Raw genomic sequence first — 24,791 nt, forward strand, 5'->3', positions numbered from 1 at the left:
TGACAAATTAAAGGAAGAACCGACATAAAGGTGTTGGGTCACCAGAACAGCTTCAGTGCATCTTGGCATTGATTCTACATTACAGTCTCTGAACTGTACTAGAGAGAAGAACAACATTCATCCAAAACATATTCCCTCGTTTGGTGTTTTGATGACTAAGTCCAAAATCTCCCATATGTGTTCAGCTGGGTTGAGATGTGGTGACTGTGAAGGCCATAGCATATAATTCACATCACTTTCATTCTCATCCAACCATTCAGTGACCCCTCATGCCCTTTGAATGAGACCACTCCCATCAGGATATAAAATGTTTCATTATAGGATAAAAGTGATCACTCAGAACTATTTTGTATTGACTTGCAGTGACACTTCTCTCTAAGAGTACAAGTGGTGACCCCAACCCTACCATAGGGGTCAAGTATTCAGACATGTACTGGTTTTCCTTTAATGTGTCACTTGTCTGTATGCTTCTCTAAACTCCAAACAGTTTGGGATGGTGCTTTTGTTCTGTTTTGTAACTCAGAGGGTCAAAGTTTGAATCAAATGTCTGCAACAGAGCATTTAGAACATGTCCTAGATAACTGTGGTCCAGTACTATCTCATTGCATCTGAGGGACTTTAACTATATAGGGGGATTTGTTATTGTTTTTGTCTCTATTTTTAAACTATGATTGATATTTGTATTACTGATATCTTATTTCATTATTAATGTTACTATTATGATATAGTTGTTGTTGTTGTTGTTGTTACAAAGCATTGGCAATTATGGATAAAACCCAATAAAAACATCTGAATAACAATAATAGGGGAAATGTATGAGGGGGTGGGGGATTTCTAAGAGTTACAGAAAATAAAATAAAAAAAATAAAAACAACTTTCACCATTGAGCACTGTTGAGGTTATGAACCGTATTGTTGGGGGGAAAATGATGAAACAAGCAGCTGCCTCTGTGCCTCTGTGTTTCCTGGCTGTGTGCGTGTGCGCGCGCGCGTACGTGTGTTTTCACGTGACGGCGCAGGAGAGCCAGTGCGCCTCTGAGGCAGCGGCTCACACTGAAAGCAAAAGGAAACGCCGCAGCTTTGAGCTTCATACATATTTGCCTCAACTTCAAGTGGACGTTTGAAACTTTGGAAGATGTTTTCACTCGGGGAGACAATGGAGTTCCTCATAGGAAACCCCTTTTCAACGCCCGTCGGTCAGAGAATCGGTAAGTCGCTGATGAGTCTAAAACTACAGAGAAGTTGTGTCCCGTTCGATTCTATTTGGCGTCGTTTTTTAAATTTATACGAGCAAAAACTCGTTTCTGCATTTAAAAACACATGTGCCATTGGTGTGTAATCATATAATAATACTTTAACGTTTTGTTTTCTATTGTAAATACTCTAAATTCTTTGTTAATGAACTCCAAATTTGGCAGAAACATCATTTAAAGCCTTCAGAGCTTATCAGACGACGGAGGCGGGCTCACCTCGCTCTAGCTTTCAGCTGATTGGTCGCTCTGAGTTAAGTGGCAGCACATATTGCCAACCAGTGGAAGCAAAGGAGCCACTTCATGTTTCCTCTCGCTTCCTCAATCATATGTGTGTGTCAAGCAGTTTCACACTCTCTCAACAAGTTTTCTTAATTGTCTTCAACAAGCTTAATGTAATGTTGGACAGATTTTAGAGTTTCCTCTAAGTGGCTACTTCTTTTTTTCTGTGAATAACTGCAAAACCCCCACACATTCACATTAAGGTTTGAGGCCAGCTGGAGATGCCTGGAAAGATGTGTAACCTGGACAGTCATGAGCTGTGAGAAAATGTTGCACACCCATCTCAACCCCTCTCTTCCTCTTATCTCATCCACTCACTTTCTCACACATGAATGTCAGAGCGGCTTCTGCTACTTCTGAGGCGAATGAGACCAGAAGCAGCTGACAGTCACATGAAGTGGAGGGAGCTGGGGGAAGGAGGGGAGGGGTAGGAGTAAATGCGAGGAGGGGAAGGGAGTAAATGGGATTGAGAAAGGCAGGGGTGAAAGATTGGAGACGTGTGTTGGTGGAAAGGAATGAAAGAGATTTAGCAGATTTATGAGGAGCCTGTGAGGGGTGGAGTTCAAGAAAGCTGCCTTTGATTGCTAAATAGTTTCAAGGGAATGGACATGTAAGAGCCAAAAAACAAATTTTCTGAATCAGCTTCTTACTATAAACAATGAGTTCCTAAGTATTGCCACCCACCAATCAGAATCATGATGTGACGACAGAGTGTTTGCTTATGTTGAGTGCGACAGGCGCCTTTTTCAGGCAAATCAGACCCAACCACATCCAAACAGTCCAACAAACAAGCAGGGTTAATTGTTAAAAGGGGCACTCCACCTAGTTTGATACATGTCATCAGGGGTTATCTCAGATGAAATGTAAAAGCTTGCTTTACAAACTGGGGGAGGAGGTTGAAAGACATGTGATTACAAGGCAGGGAAGGGTCTCAGAGAAAAGATACTGTCGAGTTGCATTATGGGAAGTGTAGGATCCAGTGTTTTGGTGCTTGACCCAGGATATCTTGGCCTCAGGTCCTTTGATTTTATCTATGTATCTAAATGTGTATCTTGCAAGTCCTCTAACAGAGTGGTACTTTTTTAATGAGTAAAGATGCTTTTTGTAACTTTAAAGCTGCTCTAATTAATATTTTTGTATCAACAATGAGTCAGAAGACTGTGAGTAAAGTGTTGCCGGCAGTGACTTGACTATTTTGACCTTTTGAGTATTTTAGCTTCTCTGCATCTTTGAGCTTGTTGTTTTGGTTTTACAGTCTGCGACGTGTCACAGTTCTCTTCAACATAGTTAGTACATGCAGCAGGCAGCTGTTTTCAGTGCAAATGCTCTAAAAAAACAAAACAAAAACAACTGTACGCAGCTTGCACCGCACCAAATAGCAAACACACGAACTCAGCAACCAGCTGGTAAACATAGAGGAGCATTTATCTGCTGAAGAGAGAGATGATTTTTCTCAGGAGTCAGTGGAGACTCAATCAAAGGAGACCATAACCCTATATCAAAGGGACCAGAAACACGACTGTCTGCAGAATGTGTAAATATTCCATTTTTTTGTAACACGCTCTCAACAAGAAGGATCGTGATAATATGTCAGTTCTGTGCTTATAGCTTGACGTTCTACATCAAAGTAGCTGAGATTAAAAATTGTGAATGTGAATAAGGATTCACATTTCTGTGTAATCTGGCACATTTCTCTCAGAATGATTTGCAAATAATGACCTGTTTGTTTGGCCATTATTGTGCAAAATATATTGGCAGAAACACGCTTCAGATTATTACAATCTATTTCTGTCTCATCCAGAATTACTGTATTTGTTTAACATACAATTTCCTCTCCGTTGACAGAGCGAGCGACCAGTGGCTCTGTGCAGTCAGAGGATTGGGGACTCAACATGGAGATATGTGATATCATCAACGAGACAGATGAAGGGTAGGAGTGATGTCATTTTGTTCTGCTTAATGATTGGTGGTCTCTGGCCTATAGAGGCAGAGATTGTCCCGTCCTTTCAGGCTTTTTTCTTTGACTTCGCAACACAAGTTAGAATAATGATTATTGGTAAAAAGAAGATAGACATGTTGCCTTATCTTTCTGACTACCTATTACTCTGTATGGTTGTAGGCCTCCATGTGTACTACTTTTACAACTACTCTTTATTGTATCATATTAATTATGATTTCTTTTTACAGCTAGTTGTGACTGAATGACCTACTTATGTAGGCCAACCTCAGTTTACGAGATTTGGTTTGTAATGCCATGAGTGAATGAATGTCACTGTATATCATAAAAGTGTTCATAGTGATTTGCCTAATAAGTTGGTTATAATGTTTTAGTTCCCTTTTTTTCAGAAGGCTGTCTGTATTTTTTAGCTCTATCACTGCAGACATGAGCCACAAACACAAATATCTTCATTATACTTCTGTGACACAAACTTCCTCCTCTTCTTTTCAGTTTGTTGATGATCATTACTTATTTTTCTTTTAGAAATGGATGAGTATGGTGACTGATCATTCAATGCAAAGTTGTGTTTTTCAGGCCCAGAGATGCAGTCAAAGCTATAAAGAAGAGAATCGTTGGGAACAAGAACTTCAGAGAGATCATGTTGTCTCTTACTGTGAGTAATCAAATGTAGGTGACTGTATGCTGACGTTTCATTTCCTCTATCATGAGCCGAAGGAAGGGCGCGAGAGTGTAATTTGAAGGCCAGAGTGACCCTTGAGCTCACTGGCTGGTGGCTTAAAGAAGATTGTGTAATGCAAGTAACTAAATCAACACTTGTATTGAAACCATCATAATAAAAAGCTTATTTTGGGAACTTCCAGGTTCTCGAGGCCTGTGTGAAGAACTGCGGTCATCGCTTCCACGTTCTGGTTACGTCTCAGGACTTTGTTGAAGGAGTTTTGGTCCGTTCCATCTTGCCCAAATACAACCCCCCCACTGCCCTTCATGACAGGGTGCTCAGCCTCATACAGGTAGGTGGACGCTCCCATAGCACATACCTCAGAGGGAAAATTGATAGAAACTGTCTGTACTCTGGTTTCCTTATTTTACTTTCTTTGACAAGTCTTTACCTGCATTGTGAAAGAAATCAGTGGTGTGTTTTATTTGAGTTTGACTCTTTGACTACGGACAAAAACAACAGTGTTATCTTCAGTGTTCTTTGGGATTGAAATAGCTTCATACTGTCCCATACTATTCGGTTGAAACCAATTGTATGAAAGCACAGTCTATCAGAAACGATAACATTTGATAGAGTCAGCCTTTTAAAGCCTGCAGTTCCCTCTCTGCGTGTTGCTTTTCTTCTCTTCTTGTTCTTTTCACATTTAATCTTTGTTTTCGTGCTGTATTATTATTATAATTATAATCTTGGTGTCATCTTCCAGTCGTGGGCCGATGCGTTTCGTAGCTCCCCCTCCCTTTCTGGGGTGGTGTACGTATACGACGACCTGAGGAGACGAGGTCTGGAGTTCCCCATGACAGATCTGGATGCTCTGTCCCCTATCCACACTCCTAACAGAGTGAGTTTATAGATGGAGTGATTAAACACATGTATATCTATATGCTGTATTTCTCCAACACGCTTCATAATTTCCACCTTCATCTTACAGAGTATCCCTGAAAACGGGACTGAGACGACCCCTGTCACCACTCCTCCACATCAGCCACAAACTCAAACTGCTTCCAGTGTTCCCACTCAGAATGCTTCACCTCAAGTCCAACCTAGTGAAGGACCAGCCTCACTATCTGCAGAACAGGTACCATAATCAAAGACCTCATAGAACCAGTGAGGACTGACCGATACAGAGTGAAGACAGATGCCATTTTTTTAATATTTGTCAACTTAAGTTTTTTTTTCACTTAAAAGAGCTATTTTCTGTTGACCCGTGTTAAAACTTATAATCACTTGCATTGTGGTTCATTTTTGTAAAACCAACCAAAAGAAAAGGCTCTTTAATATGCAATAATACGCAACCAGCAGCAGCTGAAAATCCTGGTTTGCTGACCTCCAGAGCTGAATGATTTCATCTTGCTATATTAATGGAGACATGGACTTAAGGTGGTGGTCAGTGCATCATGACACCACTGATGGATGTGGTTATTTGTGCAACTGAGCAAATTTCTGACCTCTTCCAGTCATACTCATGATGAGTGATCCTGGGTGTTTTCAGAATTTAAAAAAAGACTTGAAACCACTAATTAGAGAAGTCAGTGAATCACTTCAGCCTGGCGATAAGTTCCTTTTTACACTTTTAAATTACACCAGTGTTGCCTTGACCTAACAGAAATGTATTCTTCTATTTCTTGATGTGGACCACAAAATAACTAGAGAATGGGGTTTTGACTTGTTTGGCTTTCGGCTGCTGTTGCTAATTTGTTTTTGTTTTGTTTTTTCTTCTCCAGGAACAGAAGTTGCGGAGTGAGCTGGCACTTGTGAAAGGAAATCTCACTGTGATGTCTGAAATGCTGAATGAGTTGAAACCTGGACAGACTCAGCTGGGCGATACAGAACTTCTACAGGTGTGTGTGTGTGTGTGTGTGTGTGTGTGTGTGGATCAGAACTGTTAACAAGATTTACAACATCCAACTCTTAAAGTCCAACATAGAGGGACAATAAGCTTTAATCTCCTCACGAGATATGTATACAGATGTGATGTCTAGATACTTGCATTGATGGTACCTGGGAATTTCATAGCTGAAAATGTTGAGCAATTTATTTCATTGGATAAAGGATTCCTTTTTAAACTCATGTGAAAATACATAAGGTAGAGACACCTGTTTCTTACTTTTCAATATCTCTGGTCTCATTCTTTGGTTTTTGTCACTGTTCCCATGCAGTTCAGGTGTCCTCTCGCTGAGTTCTCGAAGCTTTTTTTGTGAAATGTAGGGAATCAGTGACTGTAGGATTGGTACCACCAAAAAAGCAAATAAAACACTCGCTCATAAAATAACTCTTAGACAGGACATTACAGATGAATGATTATTTTCTTTTAAGTCACTTCTGATGACAGCCTCTCTCTCCTTACTCTGCCCAAGCAGCAGCTGTACTCTGTGTGTAAGAGCATGCAGGCTCGAGTGGTGGAGCTCATCCCTCAGTTGCTGGATGAAGGATTTATTGAAGAGCTGCTCATGATCAACGATGACCTCAACAACGCTTTCATCCGCTATGAGAGGTGTGTGGCAAATAACCTGCTTTTTTTGGAAGAAGCTTTTTGTCATTCGAGTGAAATGCAAGTATATGTATCCTTCTCATGGCTGAATTTATACTCATTTTATTGTAATTGTGTTTTAGGTTTGACAGACTTAACAACGCACAGATTACAAATACGCCACAGGTAAGAAAGAGCTTAACTTGTTTGAAATAATAATTTCAGTACTCAGTCCTTCAGAAAACTGAGGTCTAAAGGTTTTCCATCATTTGAACTGTAAGAGTATGAGTGTGAAGCCCACTTCATTATGTCTTCCTAGCAGAGCTCTGTCAGCAGCCCGAGCCTCATCGACTTCAGCCCCGAAACTTCCACTCTCAGCCAACCTGCCGTCATCACAACAAACAGCCAACTAGCAGCCAGCACTTCAGCCAATCAGAAGCCATCAGTTAACCACAGTGAGTAATCGGTGTATGACTTCTTCTTCAGGTCTACACTCTTTTTGCAACACCATAACCATATTTACAATGAAGTCACGAGGGTGTAGGATTTGGGATGGCAGAAAACAGGGTGTTGTGGCTGAACATGTGTGGGCTGCATTATAACAAACATCGTCTGACATGATGTTTTTAGGAAAAGAAACTGTGGTCACTGAGAGGAAACGCTCACAATGCACAGCTGTTACCATGTGATCTATTTAGAAAATGCAAAGAGTGACAGACTTGATACATTTATAACATGCAAATGGGTGCATAGCTACATGACATATCTATTACAAATGCTGTTTTCTGTGAATTACATGTAATATAATTGTAATAGTAAATTTATGCTGTTACAGAAAATTAGAGAACAAAGTAAAGCATTGTTATACAGTCAAGTGACTTTAAATTACAACTCTCTGTCTTTTAGAAGAGGAAGAGGAGTTTGACATGTTTGCCCAAACCAGAGGCAGCTCCCTGGCTGAGCAGAGGAAGAGGTGAGTGGTGCTAACTGATGACCTACTTACTTATTCTCTTCGCTCCGGCTGGGAAATGAGGCGACAATTATTAGCCACCACTGAACTTTTATATGCTGCTTTGGCCTGTGCTTCATCCCATGAAAGACCCATCTCCTCCAGTTGTCATTACTGTCATTCACCAGGTGGCCTCTCTATTTCGAGGCAGCTTTAGGTATCCTTTGACTGAGCATCCTCAGGACATGACTGAGCCATCGTAATCTGCTTTTCTTTATCTTTGGGGACATGTTCATGCTGCCTGTCCTCTTATTCAGTTCCACATTTGCAATCTTGTTAGGTCAATAGAAATTTATTTTTTCAATTTTGTTGTTGTTGTTGTTATTGTTGTTGTTTTTTTAACTGCATCACAAACAAGAAGACCATTTCCCAATAAGAAGTAAAGGACGGCTGTTTCTCCTTCTACTACACTGTTAATGATTAAATATCAAGCAGTCAGTTCTACATGCTTTAACTGCAACTGAGTCTTTGTGTGTTCTGTTAAAGCTGGAAGTAACCAGTCTTTTTCATGGAATGTAAAATAAATATAGCTTTAAATTAGCCTGCATTACATCCCTGGTGTGTGTGTGTGTGTATAGTGTCAGGTATGAGGACCCAGGAGCTGTGGAGGGCCTCGCTGGAGCCCTGGACTCAAGGTTGCAGGTCACAGGAGGGGTACGTAGAAAAAACTAACACATTAATGGAGATATTTCCTTTGAATAAACCAATAAATAAGCTTCTGCTAATCTCTATTTTTTCTTAGATGCCACCAGTGAAAAACCCTGTGCAGAATGATATTGACAGATGGCTGTCTAGTGATATGGTAAGACTATCTATGGTATGTACAGTGCCCTTTTGAAAAAGTACAGTTTGATGTGTGATATAATCTGTGCTCTTTGTGTTTTGATGTGTTTGAAAATGCAGCAAGACCAGTCTGCAGTCAGTGAGGGAGTGTCCAGTGAAGGTACGTATAGTTGTTTTCTCTCTAGCGGTTCATCGCATCGCTGCTGTCGTGTAAACAAAACGTTTCTTAATACTTCCTCACACCTAGAACTATAACTGTCCCTTCCAGAGTTTGATAAGTTTTTGGAGGACCGGGCGATAGCGGCAGACCCCAACGGCCAGACGATTCGCAATGTGCCGCAATCCACCTCCAGACCACCGCCACAATCTTCTACCCAGCAACAGAACAGATCACATGACCAGCTTTTTTCACTCTGAGTTTGGGGACAGAGGAAGAGGAGCAGGTAGATGTAAAGGTCAACATGCACATTCCACATATCACACTGAAATATACCTACAATCAAACACACACTGTGCCAAGTCAGGTTGTTTCTGAAAGTACACACACACACACACACACACACACACACACACACACACACACTCACATACAATAAAACCTGGCACTACAGAACTGATGTGTAATCAATGCATTGCAAAAATGACAGTATATCTTTGTTTGTTGGGTTCATGTGGGTATAAATAAAATGATGTGATTGTATTTATGGAATGTATTATAATATATGATAATGTCCATGTAAACCAAACATAGATGTGTGTTTACAGTTGAGCATAACGTTGAAAATATTTGATATCACACCAAAATGTGCCTTTGACCCAGACAGCTGATTTTGTGCAGAAAAGAATAAATGGGGCAAACATGTTTCATCTGTCCTTGTTTTTAATCTACTCTGTGATGTCATGTAGACTTCCATGAGAGGAATTTACCCCCAAAGCTTGTTTTCTAACTGATCTATAAAGCCTTTGTGTGTGTGGGAGAACTGCTGTTATTGGAGATCTTGTGTCAGAGGTCGATGACGCAACTCCAGCAAATCGAGGTCAAATTATGCTCTTTGGGAAATGTGCAGACTACTTACATTACAAGAATTAGTTCAAGTTAAAGTGTTGTTGCTAATCAACCCGTGACGTCAAACCACAACTTCTCAGATTTACCCTGAACTACTGGAAGTGGTAAGTCAGCCTTGAATGAGAGGTGGGAGCTCAGGTGTGTTGTGGACACACTCAATAATATTACTGCTTTTTGTGTGATAATGTCTAGATGTTATTGTTGAAGAGCTCAAGGATGTCTGGTGGTGGGTACACAGAGTCCCTGAAGCACCCAATAATAGAGAGACAGTGGAGCACCCATAATTCAACGGGTGAAAAGGAAGACCAGAGGAGCGAGTTGTCATTCTTCTGTTCCAGACCATCCAGACTTAAGACCATGTTCAGACTGTTCAACTGCTGGGTTTTTGTGTCTGTCCTCCTGCGTGGACCTGCAGACTTAACTTCAAATGCTTCCACCCAGGATGAGCTTCTAAATGTGACTGAGGAGGACACAGGCTGGGATTCACCTTTTCTTCAGCTGAGAGCCAATCTCCCATCTTACTCGCAGCCAATTCGCCCGTACGCCCTGCCGACAAACTCAGAAGACTACCATTACGTGCCCGAATCCAGACATCGCCGACCCTCTCGTCTCCTGCGTATTCTGGGATCCTCCTTTGACCCGTTCTGGATGTCTATAGATCAACCATCCATAACCTCTGGGGTGTTGACTTTAGAGGGAGATCAGGATGATGGTCAACCTCTGTCACTGTCTACTAAATTACCCAACTACACCGCTTTGAGAGAAAAGGTCAACTTGAGCACCTCTTCAGACCTGAGAGAGGCCACAGCACATCGTCGCCTGAAGCTAGAGGAGGAAGCTGCAGATCTGGACTTTGGTTTTCTACCTCCAGATGTTGCCAGTTCAGTAAGAGCTTGGCTAGTGCGCTCAGCTGCATGTGGATTACGTTACCAGTGGGTGGATCTGGGCGCTGCTTACTGGCCACGTTGGCTGCGGCAGACAGATTGTGAAAGATCAGACGGAGGGCGAAGCTGTTCCTTTCCCATAGGGATGGACTGCAGGCGAGCTCAAACAACGCACCTAAAGATTCTGGCGTGGCACTGCCTGGAGATCAGAGAGGGAGGTGATGGGTCCAGAAGGATTAAGGCTGACTGGTCTGATGGCAGCACTGAGATGGGAACAAGTGAAGCAGTGAGAAGGTGTTTATGGAGGCAGGTGCCGTATCCTGTGGTCACAGCTTGCACATGCTTGTGTAAATGATTTTCTCACCAGTGCTTCAAATTTTCAGCTCACCTGCACCTGGGTCTCCATATGCTCATGTTTTTAAAATTGTTATTCATGTAAGACAAAAGGCAGAGATTGCTTGCTTATTATTTGTTTTAGGTAGAATTTAATAAACATATTAATTTTTGACAGTTACTTTAAATTTACTCTTTTTCTTTTTTCCACTGACCAGCTTCACTGAAGCAGCATTTGTACAATCTGCCTCTTTAAATTTCAAGTAAATGTTTTTTATCACCAATAATGAGGGCACAGTCCCATAGTGGTATGTGGGTTGTGCTATATAAACAGCCATGTGGGAAAATAAAGTATCATGTTGCACATAGTGGTTGCAATACTGTGTGATATTTTCATTTCCTGTTTCTTACATTTTCACAATTACTGTTGCATAGATAAACATGGCAATCTCAATCTCAAGTAGATCTGAGTGTCAGATTTTCTCCTGTTGTGCCATTTTAATGTTGTGTTTATTAATTTAATTAATGTGTTTATAATTGCAAATGTTTCAGTCATTTTTAAAAGTCAGTGTGAATGGTTTTCAGTCTACTCTCTTTCTCATGTGAAATAAATAAAGCCATAGTTTGAAGTTGAAACGATATTTGTATTGATTTAGAATGGTATTTAATCATCATGTTACTATTGAAGAAAGTTTGAAAAAAATGTTTACTTTTCATTTGTTGTTTTTGTCTGAAATAAATTAAAACCATCGATCAAAAAAGTGAGTAACCTTCATTACTGTCCTCTGGCTTTTTGAAATGTTCATAGTACCCTCTCTCGCTCCAACACATTTGGTGATGTCAGTGTAATTGTTTGGAGGTAGTCTGACATCACATTGACAAAACTATACTATGAAAACAAAAAACAGAAAGTTCAACATATGGTCAGTTTATTCAAATTTAACATCCATAAATCCATATTTTCAAGGTCTCGTCCATCATATGAAATGTTCATGATTGGATTTAAATCATAGTGTTTTGAGTCTATCCAAGATATTAACAATTAATGTGTACATACAGTTCAAAATCTGACTTCCTTACCATTTCTGTTAAAGAACCAATGTGTAAGATTTTGGGGGATCTATTGGCAGAAATCTAATATAATATTCATTCATTTAACTATGTTTTCATTAGTGTATAATCATCTGAAATTACAAATCATTGTGCTTTTGGGTTAGGGTTAGGGTTAGGGTTAATATTTACTGAGGGACGAGCCCATGGGTGTATAACGAGAATGGGTGTCGGGGGCAGGGCCCCGTTGATTTCTATGAAAGTTGCTCAGTGGTGCATGAAACCAAAAAAGCCACTTCCTGAAAACATACTGCACACTGTCGAGTCATTCCTTGGGGTTTGTGATTTTAAAAAAAATGTATCAGCTGATTTACAGACATCTCTTTGACAATTTAAGTCTATGGGAAAAAAGCTTTTTGTGCCAAATAACATCACTTGATATTGTTATTACACAATTTGGCCACTATGTCAATGTTGTACCACCATGATTCTATAGTAGCCTACCAAACACTGGCTCTAGGCTGGGCCTTTTGCATTATTGCGAATATCATGGCTACTAACACGCTTGGAAGGGGAGAGGTTATCAGTTGGTTACAATCTTCAACCTCACTACTAGGTGCCACTAAATCCAACACACTGGTCCTTTAATTTATTTTTTAATATGATTTATTTATTTATTTGTATTATTATTCATTTTACCCTATGTGCTATTACCACATTGAATATATCAACCAATTGAAAGTGAAGTCATGTATGTTATCTGAAAAAGTTCATTAAACGCTTATTATAGCTAACTCTCTTATTGTCAGTATTTTTCATTTCAGGCTGTTAGATTTTGAAAACCCAAATGTCCGAGGAGCCGTGAAGGCAGCAGTCTGAGCCGTGACGTCGGGTTTCGGCGTACACAGACAAGATGGCAGCGTCACTGGAAGACGAGTTTGAAGATGCGCCTGATGTGGAGCCGCTGGAACCGACACTAAAGAACATTATCGAGCAGAAATCTTTAAAATGGATATTTGTAGGTGGAAAGGGAGGTGTTGGTAAAACGACATGTAGGTGAGTGGAAGGACAACGTCCATTAGCCTCCTGATATTGACTCAGGTGACGTTGCCAGCTAGCGTAGCTAACGTTAGTTTTAAATAGCCGTCAGTATAAAGTTGACGTAATCTCAGTTAATTCATCCGATGTGCCACTTTCCATAATAACGACGTGGCGAATGTTGTATTACCAGCCTGAAACAAACATAGTTTTACATCTTAAACTAGCTAGACTATGAAACAGCCGGTAAATTTACCGGCTAGTTGAATGCTGTCCAGCGCTGTCACTAGCTAACGTTAGCCAGCTGACACATGGATTCACGCCTCTCTTAGCTGCTTTCATAACAGTATAACCAGTATTTCCTCTTTTCAAACTTTCTACTGTGTTAGCTTGTGCTAAAGTGAAGCTTTGAATACAGTGACTGAAGCTATGTCGTTCTCGTTAGCTGTCAAGTCTGCTCAATATGTGACTCAATGAGGCCACACTTAGTGATGCTGACTAAATCAATGAAAGCAGAAATATATATGTCTCTATTTACAAAGCATCTTCAAATGAGTGCTAGTTAATGCCTACAAACTCATATGTGCTATTTTGTAATCAAAGCATTGTGGATATGTTGGCAAAGCAGCTAGAAGCTTTCAATGAAAATCACTTAATTTTAGAAAATGTGTGGTTTTCTTTAATGCAGCTTTATAGACCAAGACAGGAGAACATCCATAACAACAAGCCAGAATTCAGGAATATATCCTGTTATCCATATACATTATTACACATATAGACATATCATGAGGTGCAGCTATGAAACACTGTCCTGTCCACTTACTAACCTCTCTCTTTTATATCATGTTTCTAGCTGTAGTTTGGCTGTCCAGCTGGCTGCAGTGAGAGAGAGCGTCCTCATCATCTCCACTGATCCTGCTCATAACATCTCTGATGCTTTCGACCAGAAGTTCTCAAAGGTGCCTACCAAGGTCAAAGGATATGACAACCTCTTTGCCATGGTAAGTCATCATGCAAGAAGCAAGCACACAACAAATAGAGTAAAGTGTGAATGTACTGGATGAAAGAAAAAGTAAAGACTTTGATCACTTGCTCAATCAAGTAGATTAAAATCTAGCCGCTAACAAGATGTTCTTGCTAAATGTAATGCACCTCACGAGGCCTCAGTCTCATGATGATTACACGTCTATGTCTTAGAAGTACAAGCCAGCATTTTGTAACAAACTGAAAGCCTGGAGGCCCTAGATATAATTCCTGTGTCTTGATGGCACAATGTTCTGTGTGTTTTTGTAAATGCAGGAGATTGACCCGAGCCTGGGTGTGGCAGAGCTGCCTGATGAGTTCTTTGAGGAGGACAACATGCTCAGCATGGGCAAGAAGATGATGCAGGAGGCCATGAGCGCCTTCCCTGGCATCGACGAGGCCATGAGCTACGCAGAGGTCATGAGGTGAGACGGTCGGATCAGTGCGTGCAAGTTTATTATCTATTTCCCTCAATGCAAGATCCCCGCTACATAAAGGCAGCATGTTGTCGTATCACATGATTCTGGTGAGACTTTTTAAACAACTATCCTCAGCTCAGTTTTTAGTAGCTCCTCCATGTGATTATGTTTCTCTCCTTTTGTGTTTCAGGTTAGTGAAAGGAATGAACTTCTCTGTGGTAGTCTTCGACACTGCTCCTACCGGCCACACTCTGCGACTGCTCAACTTTCCCACCATTGTGGAACGCGGTCTGGGCCGCCTCATGCAGATCAAGAACCAGATCAGCCCTTTCATCTCCCAGGTGAGGAGGGACGAGCAGATGCAGCCATTCGTTCACTGCGGATGTTCACTGACTTTTGAGTGACTTCATAGCCCCTCTTTCTTTCTCCTCTTGTCGTTTCCAGATGTGTAACATGCTCGGGCTGGGTGACATGAACGCAGACCAGCTGGCCTCTAAGCTGGAGGAGACCCTGCCAGTCATCCGCTCAGTCAGTGAGCAGTTCAAAGACCCTGTAAGTCACACAAAAATAGAACAGTTGTAATTATAACAAAAGTGCATTCAAAAGAATAAGTGTTACTGTGCACTTTTGTTTACTTTAAGTTTTTTTTCTGCATAAAATTTGTTCACAAACACAAATTAAATTGTGGCTGAGTTGGCATCATGCTTTATTGATCTGTTACATTTAAACTCACTCAGCAGATAATGTCTTGATGTCTTGACCTAGACTTAAAGCATTAAATATTTAGAGCAACTCCGCACTCAAGCTTTGTCGTCTGTGTTTCTGTCTACGTGTCGTAAATCCTCTCATTCTAACCACTTCCTGTCTTGCATCCTCCAGGAACAGACCACCTTCATCTGCGTGTGCATCGCCGAGTTCCTCTCGCTGTATGAGACGGAGCGGCTGATCCAGGAGCTGGCCAAGTGCCGCATCGACACGCACAACATCATTGTCAACCAACTCGTTTTCCCTGACTCAGAGAGGCCGTGTAAAATGTGTGAAGCCCGTCATAAAATTCAGTCCAAGTATTTGGACCAGGTATGTAGGTTGTACTTGGTGTTTTTTGTGCAAAGTGTCTCGGGACACCTCCAGTTTTTTATTCACGTCTTTGGTCCTTCTCCCTACAGATGGAGGACCTTTATGAAGATTTCCATATAGTCAAATTACCGCTGCTGCCCCATGAAGTTCGAGGAGCAGACAAGGTCAACACATTCTCCAAGCAACTACTGGAACCATACAAACCCCCAAACAAGTGATCTCCCTCCCGGCAGGACCTCCCTCCCCCCTTCCACCCATTACATGACCACACCTCTGCAGTCTGAACTCACATCCTCTGAGTCCTCCCCCCCTCTCCTCCCCTCCCTCCTTTCCCCAACCAGCCTCAAACCCCGCAGTAACAGCCTCAAGATGATCCACTCAGTCCTCAGCCCACCACCCACAGCAGAGCGTGGCCCACTGCTACTGCGAGACAACGCTTTTAATGAAGGGGAGCTGATGAAATCACAAACGCACACACACACAAACACACATACAGTCCATAACACACTATGTTGTTAGAGAGGTAGGACAGTGCAGATCAGCGCTGCCTTACGCTCACTTCACCTTCTCTTTTCCTTCATATTGTTTGTGTGGCAGGTGTGCTATTCCCACTTTAAAAGCATTAAACGTTCTCTCAAGAAAAAAACGAAACAAACCCTTCCCCTCGTCCATCCCGCGCAGTGTCCAGCCTCAAAGTGTACCCTGTGTGTGTGACGGTGCTGGTGTGTATTCCAGGATATAAAAAAAACAAAAAACGGCTATCAGACGGTCGATGTTTCTGCCTCGTTTAAATCTGTGTGGTTTTTGTGGCTGTGTCTGTTTTCCACTGACTTTTCAGTTTCACACATTCATCTCTCGCACATCTGGAATTTACATCCAAATTTCTACAGATTCAGGGTGTGACGGCAGGGCAATGGAAAAAAACCCAACAACAACAACAAAACACCTGTGGTCTTCAGTAATTTTTGTCCTTGACCAAGACTATCCATGTTATTGCAATAAAGAAAACCAGAGCAGTCTCGAGTGTCTTTTCCCATTTGTCACAGTGATCATGGTGTAAATGCAGTTACCTAATGCCCATCAAGATTTCCAATTAAGCCCTGTAGGTGGTAGCTATGTAATTGTTTGAACTTGACAGTCTTAATGGCCTCTGATCATTATTTTAGGGCCGCTGCGGTTCCTCTGGGCGGTATGTTGTCGAACACGGTACCGGTTTTATGAGACTGAAAAGCAAATGTGTGGTGAGACTCTTGATGTTTGAGCAGCTGGAAGCTAAATGTGAGTGAACCCCCCCCCCCCAACAACGGCTGAGCTCCCAATACAAAGTTTACCCATACAGAGCTCAAAAAAACCCCTCACTGGATGCTCCTCTCTGCTAAACATTTTGTGTCCACCCTGCTGTTTGCTGATAATTGAATGGGAACACTATTGAATTACATTAGTAGCCTTATTTAGCGCATTGTTAACTACAAGTATATTGAATGTTGCTTGATCAAATGTTGAAGAAATGAATGGTGAGCCCCAGTCATTGATTACTGGACTCAGCTGATGTTACATTGTTTTCCTACATGTCCCAACAGAAAGATATAGAAGACAGGCGAATTGATCCTCGAATTAAAGCATCGTGTCCCCTTCTGCTCCTGAATGCTTTTGAGTATAAAATAATGTTTTCTATAGATTTTCTTTAAATTATGTTGCGAGTGTTAATTAAACAAACTTGCCTCAGCTAAGAGCCTTTTGTTGTCTTTTTTTTTATATATATATGTGAAACTTTTAATTGGAGAAAAGGGTACACACACACCAAACTGACTTTGAGCATTACATGTTCAACATCACAGATCAGGAGCGATAAACAAGCTTCCCTCTGAGATCATACACAAGTGTAGCTTATACAAATGAGAGATTCATCCAAAATAAAGTGTGCCACTGCAAAAATGAAGTGCCCAGAATATCCTTGAAGTATTGTAAGTCTAATGAGCACCACAGGTACTGTCCTTCCTTTAAAAATGTCCTGGTAGGGAACTGTACCGGGAAACAAGTGGGATTATTAAACCCCACTGCGAGTTTTCTCCTACACCACGAACAAGTTTTAAAAAAAACATAAACAAGATTAATAAAGCGCGTTTTGTTTGTAATATTTTTGGTATTTTTTATGATGTTTTCCCCATAGATGATTATGAATCTGTAAGTGGTAAAAGTGTTTTTTGTTTTCATATCATTTAACACGAAAGTTTGCCATGGTCCACTTGCTCCTGTTGCATAATTCCCTGCTGTACTGTACGGTCCTGTGCGCTCCTTGTGCCCCGGCGCTGCGGCCTGTCGCTTGTGGTCCATCACCGAGCCGCGCTCTCCCGGTCGGGGGCCGCGCTAACGAGCTCCTCCTCCTCGTTTTGGGGATTTACCCCGGGGCGCTCTGACCACTGGACTCACCGAAGAGGCTCCGAGGATTACTGCCATGCAGCCGACCGAGCCTCGAGTTAACCGAGCTGACGCCAGGGAATATCAGGGTTATGCGCTCTTTAGCAAAACACCACTGGCGAGCCCAGAGAGCTGCACAGAGAAAACGACACTGCTGAGTGGAAGTATGAAGTCACTTCTCCAGTGGTGCCAATTACGCACAGAGATGCGCTGAACACTTTGATCACCCTTCATGACAAAACAACTACAAAGGTAAGGAGATATTTTGTCTCAAGACAATCAGCTTTAACCTCACAGTGTCATTATTTAGTTTGATTTAATGACTGAAGGGATGATGAACAAAAGAGAGTTAAGGATGTCCAGTGGTGTTTGACCCACCTGTTCATGGCCTCTGACTGGTTTTTGCTCTCATTGCAGGTGCAGATACAGACTTGATTTCTCACAGCTCTTTTCTATACTGAGGATCTGTAAACTGGCTGTCACCAATGACTGTCACCTACACGGCCAGAGTCGCCAACGCTCGCTTCTGTGGCTTCTCCAAGCTGCTTTTGGCCTGGAAAGGAAGCATCTACAAGGTGCTTTATAAAGAGTTCCTGGCTTTCTTTGCCATGTACACCGCCATCAGCATCACTTACAGGTAAGACAGAAAGGGCTTCAGGGGAGTCTGGTCCCTGAGATCATATGTGCTGTGGTTCACAAACTATTTGTAAACTCTGGATCATTTTTCATTTTTGTTAGATTTTTCCTGTATGATGACCAGAAGAGATATTTTGAGAAGCTGGCAATTTATTGCAACCACTATGCCAGTCTCATCCCTATGTCCTTTGTACTAGGTAAGCGTTAATGCTCATTGTCAAATCTGAAACAACAGCGGAGGTGGCAGGATTAGAGATCAAAAACAACAACAACATAAATAATAAAAATAAATTATTATTATTATTATTATTATTATTATTATTATTATTATTATTATTATCATTATTATTATTATTATTATCATCATCATTATTATTATAAGAATAAATATACAATAGCACTCTTGAAGGTAGTAAGCATGAATACATCTACATGACAACTTCTCATTGGTTTAGGTTTCAGCTGTAGATGGCAGGACCTCTGCTGGATATATATTTATAACCCGGGATCCTTATCTATTAAAATCATTGTATCTCAATGCAATATCTCCAATTAACTGTACTGGGAAATAATTGTATCCCAAAGACCCCTCAAATTCTGAAACCTTTAATTTACCTTCTTTTTCATTCATTAATTCTTTTCTTTCTTTGTGCATGTATATATAGTGAGTTAAACACTTGCTACACTTGTATACAGTTTGCAGAAAGTCAGATTTATCTGACAATATCAGTTCTTTGGTGTATCAGCTGGGAACTTGCACAAATTAAACTGTAAACTTCAGCTATTTTTTTTACTTTGTTTGGGACCCCTGATGCCACAACTGTGTTGAGTTCCTGCACCACCTTTTAGCCCTTCCCTTAAGATCTGACGTGAACACCTGTGTCTTCTCTCCACTGCTGTGAGCAGGTTTCTATGTGACACTGGTGGTGAACCGCTGGTGGAGCCAGTACACCAGCATCCCGCTCCCTGACAGGCTCATGTGCGTCCTGTCAGGGGGCCTCCAGGGGAACGATGAGCGAGGCCGCCTGCTGAGACGGACCCTGATGCGCTATGCCAGTCTGTCGGCCCTGCTGATCCTGAGATCTGTCAGTACGGCTGTCTTCAAACGTTTCCCCACCATCGACCATGTGGTGGAGGCCGGTGAGTGTATAAGACCAGGGGAGGTAATGTGGATGGTGGGGCTCATACTTAGCTATGTTGTACGGGGTGTTCGTGTTATTTTGTCCACCCCTGCTCTGTTACTTTGCATTAAAAAAACAACTAATCATTTGTTTGTTTGTTGGCTTCTGTTTCACAATACAACCTGTCTGAGCTTGTTTGTCTACTTGACTTTTCTCATGCTGTACAGGAAGTAATGTGATCAGTCACACACTCACGTCATGAGAGTGTGTTTCTTCCTCTACTGAACATTCCCTTCACCAGTGAGTGTGGGAGAAATCACAAGGACAGGCACATCATGAGCACATTCACTGGTGATAAAAAAAACAGTTATGATACGTCTGCAACAAGCTCATAAAACAGTGATGTTGCAATCCTCTCCCTGCTGTTTTCTGAGTTGAACATGTTGCAACCTTTGGTGGCATCAAAGTTTGATTTGCATTGTGATATTGTTTTAAAAGTCGCTTTATATCGTCTTTGGACAAATAACATCTGACTCAAAGAAAAAGTTCAGGCTAGTGTAGAACAAATAACTCTCCTCCTGCATGCCAGATATGAACAGAATCTGAGCAGTGATTATTACTCTGCTTTCTCCTGATTGTTTAAAATCGTACAGGATTCATGACGAGAGACGAACGGAAGAAGTTTGAGGGCCTCCACTCACCTTATAACAAATACTGGATCCCCTGTGTTTGGTTCACCAACCTGGCTGCTGTGGCGCGTGGCGAGGGCAGGATCAAAGACGATCACACACTCAAACTGCTCCTGGAGGTGCACCATCACACACACACCCACACACACACATACACACACACACACACACACACACACACACACACACACACACACACACACACACACACACACACACACAGATATTTAAGCAATGGTTTAAGATGTATAAATCTTATATAATCAATGCTGTTAAGTGAGTTCTGACAGTTTAATATTTGTGTGTGAACAGGAGCTGAATGGATTCAGAGGGAAGTGCAGCATGCTGTTTCATTACGACATGATCAGTGTTCCCCTGGTCTACACTCAGGTAAGCAGCTTTGGAAGTGGCAGGCTGGAGGTGAAGAAGCTGTGTTTATTCTAGCTGAAGTGATCAGTTCTACATATGAAATGCTAAAATGTGTTATTACATCAAGTTAGTGAAGCTGTCAGTTGTGACAGTTTTCCTGTAGTAAATCGCCTTTGAAAGTTAGTGATAGCTTCAACGTAATTCAACACAGAAACATTTCCTGGATAATTGAACAATACTTAAGGTTTATGTTATTTCTGTCATGATTATGTTTTATATGTTGAATAGCCATCAGTACTACAGTTCCTATGAGTTGTAATAGAGAGGATGCCAGTCATATTCAGTTCATATCGGGAATGTGCATGCTTGCTGACAATGGTTTGTTATCAGGAACAAAACACTGCACCATAGCTGCTAAATTGATCCAAACTGACCGTAAAGTATATCTGAAGCATCTGAATTGAAGTTCAGTAGTTGTATGTTTCTGACCATAATGCTCCTTGGGAGTTGTAGTTATCTTTGCTGGGTTTGTAGATAAAAAGTGAAAGAAGAAAAACCCCCTTCAACTTTTTATCAATGAATCACATTTTTTTCAACACAGTTGCTATTGCATGATAGACTATTTAACCCTCAATTTAATGTCCCATCAAAAACAGGCAGACATTGTGTATAGGAAACACAGATATAGCAAATGTTTCTTTTACCTTAGCTGTCCAATATGAATCTTCCCACTACTGTACTTGTCTTTTCTCGCTGAGCAGTCTGGTCACCTGGCCTTTGCTTTTACAGACTGTTTTCAAAGAAAATACTTTGACTTGTCAAAGCAGGTGTAATTTCAGACCTTAACAATGGCTGTGCTCCATACAGGTATGCTGGTAAGGCAGCTTGGCAAATAGCAGGGTCCTGACACTGGCTCAGCTGTATGTAATTAAGCCCTCATTAATTGTATTATTTGAATCTGTGTCTGGCAGGTCAAAATGCCATATTGTTTGATCAGAGTTGGATAATGTTATGTTTTAACTAATTACATGGCAACATACTGCAACATTGCAAGTTCAAGTACAAGCATGTGATTAACTTTTTGCATTACACAACTTGCCATAATTAAATAAACGTATAAGATATTCTTGAAATTGAAAGACAAATGTAGCCTGTTATTTGTTGCCTCTAATCTGCCCTATAGGTGGTGACTTTGGCAGTGTACAGTTTTTTCCTGGTGTGTCTAATTGGTCGTCAGTTCCTGGACCCCGGTCAAGGCTACCCAGGTCATGACCTGGACCTCTATGTGCCCATCTTCACCTTGCTGCAGTTCTTCTTTTACGCTGGGTGGCTCAAGGTCAGAGAGGGGGTCAAACATCAAATGTTCTCCTTTGATGAGTAAAATGTAAAGATTCTATACTCACATGCATCTCTTGTGCTTTCCTTAGTAAAGTTTCTGTTTTGTCCTGAAGGTCGCCGAGCAGCTGATCAACCCTTTTGGAGAAGACGATGATGACTTTGAGACAAACTGGTTGATAGACAGGAACTTCCAGGTTTCTTAATGCTGCCTCTTTGTCTTACATCATTTTATTGAGTACTGTTTACTTTGTGTGCGGTCAGCAATTAAGTTCTGCAATGCAGTAGTTTGCATCCAGGTGAAGTTGTGTGTATCATGTTTTTTGGGAATTAAATTCATTTTCATTTTTATTGTGAATACTTGATTTGTCTGTACATCTGTCTGCATTTCACTTTGCAGGTATCCATGATGGCGGTGGACGAGATGTACGGAGATCTACCGATGATGGAGAGAGACCGCTACTGGAACGACTCCAACCCTAGACCACCCTACACTGCTGCTACCCTCTTTGTCCTTCGCAAACCCTCCTTCCAGGGTTCCACTTTCGACATGGCGTAAGTTTCTCAGTTTTAGCTTCTCATTGTATGTGTGCTCAACTTGTGACTGTGACACTTTCATTTTGAATCCCCCCTGCTTGCTCGGAAAGTCTTGGTGGTGAAAGTGAAAATATTCAAACCTCATTAAAAAAGTAGTAGTAGTAATGTCAGGTCTTGTAAAATTACAAGATCTACTTCGATAGAGGATGACAAACGTCCTCAGACAGAAATTAATGTGACATTTATGGTGCCATTTGTCAGGATCCCTAAGGAGGAGATGCACTTCCAGCCTCTGGAGGACATTGCTGAGAACATGGAGGAGTCAGGTAGTCGTCACCCCAACATGGCCCTCTTCAACCGCCTCCTCATTGCAGCCCCCTCTCCCACTGGCTTCATGGGAGGGGCTCTTCGCCGCACCTCAGCCCAGCTCCAGAGGCTACGCCACTCCCCAAGCATTGACCAATGCACCAGCGATGATGATGACAATGACAGCTGTAAGATAGGTAAAGGTGGGTCTCTGCCATCAGGGCTAGGTCAGGAGACCCAGAGCACCGCAAGTAGTTTCAGAGACGAGAAGAGTGTCAGAATGCCTCTGCTGGAGATTCAGTTTGGGGTGGAGCAGGAAAGTCGAGGAGTGCACCCAGCCGTCAACCAAGGGAAGCAGGGGAGGGGAAGGGATGGGAGAGCTGATGAAGATTTCCAGACAAGGGAGGAGGAAGAGAAAACAGAGAGTTTAAGAGAGGAAATCCAAGTTCCTGTGTCACTGCTTCCACCCCCTCCCCAGCCTTCCAAAGAGACTCCAGCCTCCGCCATTCCTATCACCTCCCGTCACCCCTCTGCCTTCTTGTATCACCCCACTGCCCACTCCAGTCTGGAGCACTGCAGCTCCCAGCCGATTATCAACCAGAACAGAGCCGTGCCTGCCATTCCCAAACCTCCATTTGGTGGAAACAAAATGTCCTTCCTCACTGTCCCATCTTACAATGAACCTCAGCGTTTTCGCAGTGTGAGCATGGGATCAGACCTCACTGGGTCTTAGGGGGACATGAAGGGTTTCATGATGTCATGAACTATTGACTTTCTGAAACTATAATGCACGATCCAGTGTACGTTTTCACAAATGAAATTAGTCATACATAAGAAGCTGTGTTTCCATTTTTACTTTGAGTCTGCGGCACCGTCGGGGCAGTTTTTTGGAAATAAGATTGTTCAGATTTACTCCCAGGTTTTCTCATAGAAACTTTTCAAAGATCCTCCCAACTTACCGCTAACTTTCAAAAGTCAACTGTGAATTGTACAGAATTTCAACACATCATCCAGGACCTGGGAGGAAGGTTTGGTATTTGAAGGCACTTTAGAGGAATACTCTGACAATGACTCATTGTCTTACTAAGAGTTTGAGAAGAAAAAATATTAATTTAATACATGTACATCTAGTAGAGAGATTACACTAACTAGACTAAACTAGGCTATCATCAGGTTCAGCCTAGCTTCAAATTTAGACTAGAAGCAGGGGAAATTGGCTTCCATTGTTAAAAGGAAGACAAAAAAAAAAACAGAAAGTGTTTTATTTACATTTTTGTGTTTTTGTAGCTATCAAGTCACTAACCAGTCCATCCAAGAGTCATAAAGATCTACGAAGCTAACAGCTACCATGAGGTGCTAACTAATGGCTAGCTGCTCCGTAGACCCCAGTGTTGTCTTTTTTTGTTAAATAGTTAAAGACAGAAAATACAACATAAAACAACTATTGGGGGTATCTTCCTAAACTCGTTCCCGTTATGCTAAGCTAGGATAAACGTATTACAGAACTACCTCTGTACAGTATTGAGGAGATACAATTAAAATCAATTGTTTCTCAAAATGGAGGAGGAGGAGGATGTTTTAAAGAAACTAAGTGTTCAGGTTCTTCAGTTATCGTCTTGTAGAGAATATTGCTTGTCACTACTTAAATCTGTATTATGTTAGGATGTAGCCTAATCAAAGTTAATACTGAAAAATGGTGCTGAAAAGAAGACAAATGTGTTATTTCTTTGTTCACTTTATTTACCTTGATTACTAAAATAAACCTGTAAATATAATGATTTCTTACACATTATCTTGTGCATTTTCAAAAATGTAAGTTAAACAAATAGTGAATGGAATGAATAAATTACTTAACGAAACAGTTTTACAATGATATGAAATGAATCACTTTTGCATTATTTCTAAAGGAAATTGAAGCTTATCTGCCATAATAAAAATTGAACTATCACACAATGAGGCATGGAGCAGACAACCTGGTGATTATTCATAGAATTTACAAGTATGTACATACATTTAGGTATA

General features: G+C 41.4%; 4 protein-coding genes across 6 annotated transcripts; all 4 read left to right on the forward strand.

Moving 5' to 3' along the window:
* The first annotated feature begins 1,061 nt into the window (after positions 1-1,061).
* On the forward strand, positions 1,062-9,319 carry LOC128367888 (target of Myb1 membrane trafficking protein-like). Of its 3 annotated transcripts, none has more exons than XM_053328571.1 (15): positions 1,062-1,207; positions 3,377-3,461; positions 4,065-4,143; positions 4,352-4,501; positions 4,913-5,047; positions 5,138-5,284; positions 5,931-6,047; positions 6,567-6,700; positions 6,820-6,862; positions 6,996-7,131; positions 7,583-7,649; positions 8,264-8,339; positions 8,428-8,487; positions 8,589-8,628; positions 8,737-9,319. In XM_053328571.1, exons 1-15 carry the CDS (start codon positions 1,135-1,137, stop codon positions 8,883-8,885), a joined length of 1,491 nt encoding a protein of 496 aa, XP_053184546.1. In that variant the 5' UTR covers positions 1,062-1,134; the 3' UTR covers positions 8,886-9,319. The 3 variants fall into 3 exon arrangements, with proteins under 3 accessions (XP_053184546.1, XP_053184555.1, XP_053184561.1); XM_053328580.1 differs by having other exon boundaries at positions 6,999-7,131; XM_053328586.1 differs by lacking the exon at positions 1,062-1,207 and having other exon boundaries at positions 3,419-3,461; positions 4,052-4,143.
* Positions 9,320-9,330: 11 nt separating this feature from the next.
* LOC128367919 (noggin-2-like) lies at positions 9,331-11,250 on the forward strand. Its single transcript, XM_053328609.1, has one exon. It carries the CDS (start codon positions 9,727-9,729, stop codon positions 10,771-10,773), a length of 1,047 nt encoding a protein of 348 aa, XP_053184584.1. The 5' UTR covers positions 9,331-9,726; the 3' UTR covers positions 10,774-11,250.
* A 1,437-nt stretch (positions 11,251-12,687) lies between these two features.
* Positions 12,688-16,377, forward strand: get3 (guided entry of tail-anchored proteins factor 3, ATPase). Its single transcript, XM_053328622.1, has 7 exons — positions 12,688-12,857; positions 13,693-13,840; positions 14,139-14,287; positions 14,472-14,622; positions 14,726-14,833; positions 15,161-15,358; positions 15,448-16,377. Exons 1-7 carry the CDS (start codon positions 12,715-12,717, stop codon positions 15,574-15,576), a joined length of 1,026 nt encoding a protein of 341 aa, XP_053184597.1. The 5' UTR covers positions 12,688-12,714; the 3' UTR covers positions 15,577-16,377.
* A 1,803-nt stretch (positions 16,378-18,180) lies between these two features.
* best2 (bestrophin 2) lies at positions 18,181-23,502 on the forward strand. The gene is made up of 9 exons (XM_053327443.1): positions 18,181-18,413; positions 18,515-18,609; positions 19,319-19,552; positions 20,187-20,341; positions 20,535-20,612; positions 21,775-21,927; positions 22,043-22,123; positions 22,327-22,481; positions 22,725-23,502. The coding sequence occupies exons 1-9, from the start codon at positions 18,262-18,264 to the stop codon at positions 23,500-23,502; spliced, it is 1,881 nt and encodes a 626-aa protein (XP_053183418.1). The 5' UTR covers positions 18,181-18,261.
* Positions 23,503-24,791: the final 1,289 nt, after the last annotated feature.

This window comes from Scomber japonicus, chromosome 2, assembly GCF_027409825.1.
Source record: "Scomber japonicus isolate fScoJap1 chromosome 2, fScoJap1.pri, whole genome shotgun sequence".
NCBI classification, from domain to species: domain Eukaryota; kingdom Metazoa; phylum Chordata; class Actinopteri; order Scombriformes; family Scombridae; genus Scomber; species Scomber japonicus.

Coding starts and splice junctions, on each gene's coding strand:
- best2 (XM_053327443.1), top strand. CDS start 18,262: ATGACTGTCACCTACACGGCCAGAGTCGCCAACGCTCGCTTCTGTGGC. Junction 18,414..18,514: donor GCCATCAGCATCACTTACAG/GTAAGACAGAAA, acceptor CATTTTTGTTAG/ATTTTTCCTGTATGATGACC. Junction 19,553..20,186: donor CGACCATGTGGTGGAGGCCG/GTGAGTGTATAA, acceptor AAAATCGTACAG/GATTCATGACGAGAGACGAA.
- LOC128367888 (XM_053328571.1), top strand. CDS start 1,135: ATGTTTTCACTCGGGGAGACAATGGAGTTCCTCATAGGAAACCCCTTT. Junction 1,208..3,376: donor GCCCGTCGGTCAGAGAATCG/GTAAGTCGCTGA, acceptor CTCCGTTGACAG/AGCGAGCGACCAGTGGCTCT. Junction 3,462..4,064: donor ATCAACGAGACAGATGAAGG/GTAGGAGTGATG, acceptor TGTGTTTTTCAG/GCCCAGAGATGCAGTCAAAG.
- get3 (XM_053328622.1), top strand. CDS start 12,715: ATGGCAGCGTCACTGGAAGACGAGTTTGAAGATGCGCCTGATGTGGAG. Junction 14,288..14,471: donor AGCTACGCAGAGGTCATGAG/GTGAGACGGTCG, acceptor TTTGTGTTTCAG/GTTAGTGAAAGGAATGAACT. Junction 15,359..15,447: donor AGTCCAAGTATTTGGACCAG/GTATGTAGGTTG, acceptor TTCTCCCTACAG/ATGGAGGACCTTTATGAAGA.
- LOC128367919 (XM_053328609.1), top strand. CDS start 9,727: ATGTTATTGTTGAAGAGCTCAAGGATGTCTGGTGGTGGGTACACAGAG.